Source organism: Diplotaxodon limnothrissa, linkage group LG3 (assembly GCF_057381915.1).
Source record: "Diplotaxodon limnothrissa isolate DT_005_m linkage group LG3, D_limnothrissa_male_GT1.1, whole genome shotgun sequence".
In the NCBI taxonomy this organism is placed as follows: Eukaryota; Metazoa; Chordata; class Actinopteri; order Cichliformes; family Cichlidae; genus Diplotaxodon; species Diplotaxodon limnothrissa.
Window position 1 is genome coordinate 48,513,258 of NC_140598.1, and position 6,000 is coordinate 48,519,257.

Here is a 6,000-nt window from a genome sequence, read left to right on the forward strand (position 1 = left end):
TCTCACAGTTGAAGTGTACCTCTGGTGCAAATTACTGACCTCTGTCATCATTTTAAGTGGGGGAACTTGCACAATCGGTGGCTGATTAAATACTTTTTTGCCCCACTGTACATCCTGGGAGCATGAGAAGAGGTCGTACCTTGTTTATTGTTTTATGGCAGGATAAACATGGCTGTATCTGTTTTAGGTTAAGTGCCTTTTGTTTAGATGAACTATTGGATTTCCCAGACCAGCAGGTTTAGGGAAGTCGTTTATGGGGTCACACTCTGACCCCACACACACACACACACACACACACACACACACACACACACACACACACACAGTATTCTTTGTTCACATGTATACCTATGTAAGATGTTATATGTTAATGACCCTATGCATATTCATGTAACCACAATAAAAGGAGTGCTATGGGGAACCTGGCTGAGAGTCTGACGGAGGTCAAGTGGTGGGACGACACTTGGCTCCAGGCAGGTCTCCCTCATGCATGAGTAACACAAAGAACTTTGGTGCCTTGAGTCTTGGTTTTTGCTGCGTAGCAAATTGTCCTTAACGTTCCAGCGAATAGGTTTACGTTACAAACCTATCATAATGCCTAGTAAGATTCCACAAAAGGCAGCAAAAACTAAGAAAAAATCCTTAAAAACATTTTGAACATCAGACCTCGAATCTTTCCCCTGACCATTGAAAAAAAAATGTTCATAATTATTGTTGGGCACAGTTTTGACAGTCCAGTAAATGCTGTCCGACAAGTTTAAATGATCAGCTTGCTGATTAAAATTGCTCCTTGGCCCACAAATAAAACAGCAGATCTAAGTGTTTCCCCTAACCCTCTGTCAGTATCTTCCTTGCTCTGTTCTTCATTTCTCCCTAGACTGTGACTTTTCAGACGCAGTACTTACAGGTGGCTAAGTTTTCTCACAAATAACAATGTGTTTGAAGTCCACTGACTTATCATTTTGAAGACTGTCATGAAGCATAACAGCAGCAATATGTCAGGTCAAGTCAAAGGTTATTCCCATAGCATATTTTAAACAAACTCAGCTGACCAGAGTGCTGTACAAGTCATATAATATAGACACTAAAAAAGTCACTAAACAACAATAAATATACACCAAAAAAAATGACATAAAACGAGAGAATGCATTTCCTGAAGAAAATGTGGTGTGAATGTTAAAACGTTGTTTTTACTCAATTTTAACTGAAATTGTTGAATCAGCTGAAATACACAGAATCATTCACCTGAAGGCTAAAATGCAGAACTGGTGAAAGCTGAAGTTCACGCAAAAGAAGAAGTTTTAAAGTTTTAAAGAAAAGCAGGTGAATATCCTTAAATTGTATACTACAAAAAGCTGTCTAATTGAAAAACTATACTTAGACTGAGAAAAATTCTGAATGAATATTGAAAGCTCACAGACCTTATATCACTTTAAGACTGGAATTATGTATTTTACTGTCTAAATCGGCTGTCTCTCACCCTTTACCCACCCCTGTTGCTTGTCATGTGTTTCTTTGGTGTATTAAGAGTTTTTTCATGTGCTATGTGCAGAGAGTTATTTTTTTCTCGTTATCTTTCCTCATGTGGTGCATTTTCCATTGTAATACCACTCTGACCTGTCTTCCCCATGTGATGTTTTTGTGTAACGTATGTATGGTCTGAGAGTAAGATGGCGCCGCCATTGCGTGCAATAGGTCGGCAGCCTGAACATGAAATTTCCCACTCGTGGGATTAATAAAGTTTGCATAGTTTGAAAGAACACAATAGTCCTAAGTTTTGAGGGTAAAACAATGTCTGTAGAGTGAAAACTGTGGAAACTGCGGCGGTTGAAAGACACATTTTTCACATTATATTTTCCATCAAATATCATATTTAACCTCTGATCTCACTTTTACATTTCACATCTGCCTATCTTTCAAGTTGACCCGAAGATTTGTTGTTTTTACTGCACTACAAACTTCCTAAAATATCTCTAAAGAGAAAAAAGAAATCAAAATGTTTATATACAAAATTACTTGATTCACATAAAAAGTAAATAATGCTCAGATAGTGAGCTGCCGTGGTGGAGGTTTGCGCTCTCAGGGTGCTTCTTTAGCTTAGTCACAGGACAATATGATGACTCTCCACTAGGTGGAGCTGGTGTGCTTTATGTCTGAGCTCACATGAGAAGAAGAATGAACCTTAACTCTTCCTGTTGAAGAGGACAGAGCAGAACACAGAAGTAAATGTTTATTGATGATACCAAAATCGCCCAATCAGGGAAGGTGACAGTGTCTGGGGCCGATGTTGACGCTCAGGTGCGTTTTGGGATCATCTGCAAAGTTTCTGGTCTCGTTCCCAGCTTTGAGGCACAACACCAGGCTGCAAAACAGGTATGCTGTTGCTGTTGTTCTTGATTATTCTTACAGCTGTGAGCTAGCCTTTGTAACAAAGTGTCATGGATTTGCAAATTTTGGGTTATAACCAAAGAGTTAAGAGTTGGTTCAAATACTGATTTATTTGTAGGTTTTGTTTTACAGATGTCTACCTGTCCTTGAAAGCCACAGTGAGTGCAGTGAGCTGCAGTCAGTAACTGTATAACAGAGTAGTAAGAGCAGTAGTTAATGATCAGCTGTGGTGGTGGTTGACCTGAACGTTTTCTTCAGCCTGCAGCTGAAAAACAACCTCTTCTCTGCGCAGCATGTCCGGCTCACTTCGCCCGCTGGCCGCTGTCTGTCAGGTGACAGCCACCCCTGACAAAGAGGCCAACTTCTCTGCCTGCAAACAGCTGGTGGAGGAAGCCAAGCAGCGAGGGGCCAGCATGGTCTTCCTGCCTGAGGGCTTTGACTACATTGGATCCAGCAGAGAGGAGACGCTGGCGCTGTCAGAGAGCCTGGCAGGAGACACGATCTCCAGATACACTCAGCTGGCCAGGTAAACACACAGCCTTCAGTCTGTTTTATCCAGCGCCAACAATGAAACGCACTGGAGAGATTAACTTCTCACTAACTGCTTAAGTGCAATGTTGGTAAAATCAGCTTGTTAAGGCAAAATGTGCTCTTGGTTTCATAATGTGCATGAACTGGAGTCAGCTGGAAACGTGTGGATAAGTATTTAAATCGCTGTTTCTTTCAGGAAGTTGGAGTTGTGGTTGTCTCTTGGAGGATTTCATGAGAGGGGACACGACTGGGAGGCTGACCGACGGATCTACAACAGTCACGTCATAATTAACGACAGAGGTGCTTTTCCGCTGTCTGCCCTCCCTCCCTGTCTCTGTTTAAAGCCCTTTAAAATAAATCTAGTTCATTCACGCTGACACGCTGTCGTTTCCTCCACAGGTGACATCGTTTCAGTCTACAGGAAGTCCCACTTGTTCGATGTGGAGCTGCCAGAAAAAGGCGTGTCCCTCAAAGAAAGCGCTTTCACCATTCCTGGACCCTCCCTCGTGGCCCCAGTCCAGACTCCAATCGGAAAGGTGTCACTTTAAGAGATTTTAAACATGCAAATTAATTTTAATTCCTCTTATTAAATTAAACATTTAGTTATTTAGGGGTTCAAATGTAAGCTAAGGGTGCTATAATCATGGGAATCCAGTCAGAATGCAAAAGAAAGCAGTGATTCTGCAGCTGGTTTTATTTTACAGTCCTTACATGTGTGCCAGGTGAGTTCAGTTAAGATAAAAGAAACTCAGAGAGGAAATGAGGGAAAGATGACAACTGAGAAAAAAGGTAAATGAAATAAGAATATTTACTACAGTTTTCATGCTGGTTTCACAGAAACTTGAAGTTTCTCTTTACATTTGATGTTAAATATCCACCAAAAGTAATTCAGGGTTATTTATCCTACAAGGTCTTGTTTGGACTACTTCAAAGATGATGATTTGCAGTGTTTGAAACACCAAAGCACTGATTAAGTGCAGTAACATTAAGGTGGGCACGTGCACTTTGTGTTTCTACTGACCCTGTGCTTAATCCAGGTGGGCTTGGGCATCTGCTACGATCTAAGATTTCCTGAATTGTCAGTCGCCCTGCAGAGACACGGGGCTGAGATCCTGACATACCCGTCAGCCTTTACTGTAGCCACAGGAGCTGCTCACTGGGAGGTGAGCTGGCTCATTGTAGGACAGCTGGATTGCTGTGAGATATAAACCAACATAAAAATGTCCCTTTAAATGCATTCACACTCAGGTGTTACTACGTGCCCGGGCAATTGAGACCCAGTGCTTCGTCCTGGCAGCGGCACAAGTTGGACGCCACCACGAGAAGCGCTCGTCATACGGACACGCCCTGGCCGTGGACCCCTGGGGCGAGGTGCTGGGTGACTGCGGGGAGGAGAAGCCAGGTTTGGTGCTTGTGGAGGTGGACCTGGGGAAAGTTAGAAGCACAAGGAGGAACATGCCGGTCCAGCAGCACCGCAGAGACGATGCCTTCTACCGCAGCCTGCCTCAAACCTGAGAAGAATGTGGGAGGTGTTTAATGATGGATCCACAAATCAGGATGTCTGTAACAGCCGGCAGAATAAGGTGTCCTTTTTTCACTTCAGACTTCAAGCATTAACAGGAGATCAAAAAAGACATCATTGTGAGCTCAGAATCAACAAACCGAGGTGGTGGAAATTTTTCTTTCCTGTGTGGAAAGAAACCGTCAGTGTTTTTACATCAGTAGTTGACAGAAATTGAGGAAGTTCAAATTAGTTTTCTCTGCTCATGATGGAGAAATCTGAGATGTATTGATTTAAACTCTGAGTCATCAGTGTAGTAGGTCATCTTATTTCCAGTTATTAAAGCTCACTCAGCCTTTTAGCTCTTCCGATAAAGAAAATAATTCTAAAATCATCCCACGAGTCTGTAAGTGACATTACTCCTTCTCATCAATAGGTGGTGCTGTTGGCCAATAAGAGCACAGGAAGGGAGGAAAGCAAAATCTTTCAGTAAGAGAAGATATTGTGAAAGATGTGATGAGAAACAGCGGGGTTAAAACTGAATTGTCTTTCACACTTAATTTATTAAAATGTGAATTATCTAAAAACACGACACTGTTTGTTTTCTTGTGTTCACTAATAAAAAAATGAGTCTTTGCTTTTCTGCAGTGATGACTTGTTTCTGTCTGATAGGTCAAAATCCCAGTTCCAGCAAGAAACTTATGCATACAGTTAAACATGTATAACAGCTCTAAATATGAATATTAATACGAGCAGTCATGCACTAAGGTTTAATGCTTGTTGGTGTAGTTTTTTTAAATTGGAAAAAACAAAAAACACAGCATGTTTTCAGGTCCATGGGTGTATCCACAAATCTTTGCTTCATATTTGGGTAATATTCTTGCCTTATTTATTTTTGTAGGACAAAGTGACCACACAATAAAAACCCACATGCAACCAGAAACACACACAATCAAATAAAATCAAATATTAACTAAATGAACCTGGATGAACACATTCAAGAGGTGTAAAAAAACCAAAACAAAACACCTTTATTCTCAGAAATGTTTGGTTTTGAAAACATGACCAAACCATGAATGTAAGTTGTTTGTTTTTTTCTTAATTGAAGCCCAGTATTTTATTGAAGAACAGCTGACAGCTGAAAATCGTTGCAACTTCCAGCAACCTCTAAAAGCTTGAAATTCCTATTTTCATCATATACATGGCTGCTGTTAGGGAATACATATTTTTCTCCAGGGATCGGTGTGATCGGTGTTTGCCAACCATTCTCCTAGGCCAGTGTGAGTGCGGCTTTAACCAGACAGACTGACACAAAAGAGGACAGAGACAACAATCCCGATCTGTCGCTTACCTGGAGTCAAGTGGGTAAGAGACAAAACACAACTTTACTTTAAAGTTGTGTTTTATTTTAATTTTAGTCAACAAGCTTAATTTAGGGCTTTATTTGTGGATTTAATTGCCACTTTTTCCATTAACTATGTCCGATTATAGTGTGTCCGTCCATCCCAGTGTCATGATTTGCTCTCTTGAAGGCCTCAGGGGAATTCCTTCACATCTGGGACAAAGTTCACTCAGACTGA

At 41.1% G+C, this 6,000-nt stretch overlaps 1 protein-coding gene across 2 annotated transcripts; it reads left to right on the top strand.

Moving 5' to 3' along the window:
- Positions 1-2,179: 2,179 nt before the first annotated feature.
- On the top strand, positions 2,180-5,007 carry nit1 (nitrilase 1). 2 transcript variants are annotated; one of them, XM_085350759.1, is made up of 6 exons: positions 2,180-2,373; positions 2,681-2,914; positions 3,116-3,219; positions 3,319-3,455; positions 3,957-4,082; positions 4,168-5,007. In XM_085350759.1, the coding sequence occupies exons 1-6, from the start codon at positions 2,285-2,287 to the stop codon at positions 4,432-4,434; spliced, it is 957 nt and encodes a 318-aa protein (XP_085206885.1). In that variant the 5' UTR covers positions 2,180-2,284; the 3' UTR covers positions 4,435-5,007. The 2 variants fall into 2 exon arrangements, with proteins under 2 accessions (XP_085206885.1, XP_085206886.1); XM_085350760.1 differs by having other exon boundaries at positions 2,317-2,373; positions 2,647-2,914.
- Positions 5,008-6,000: the final 993 nt, after the last annotated feature.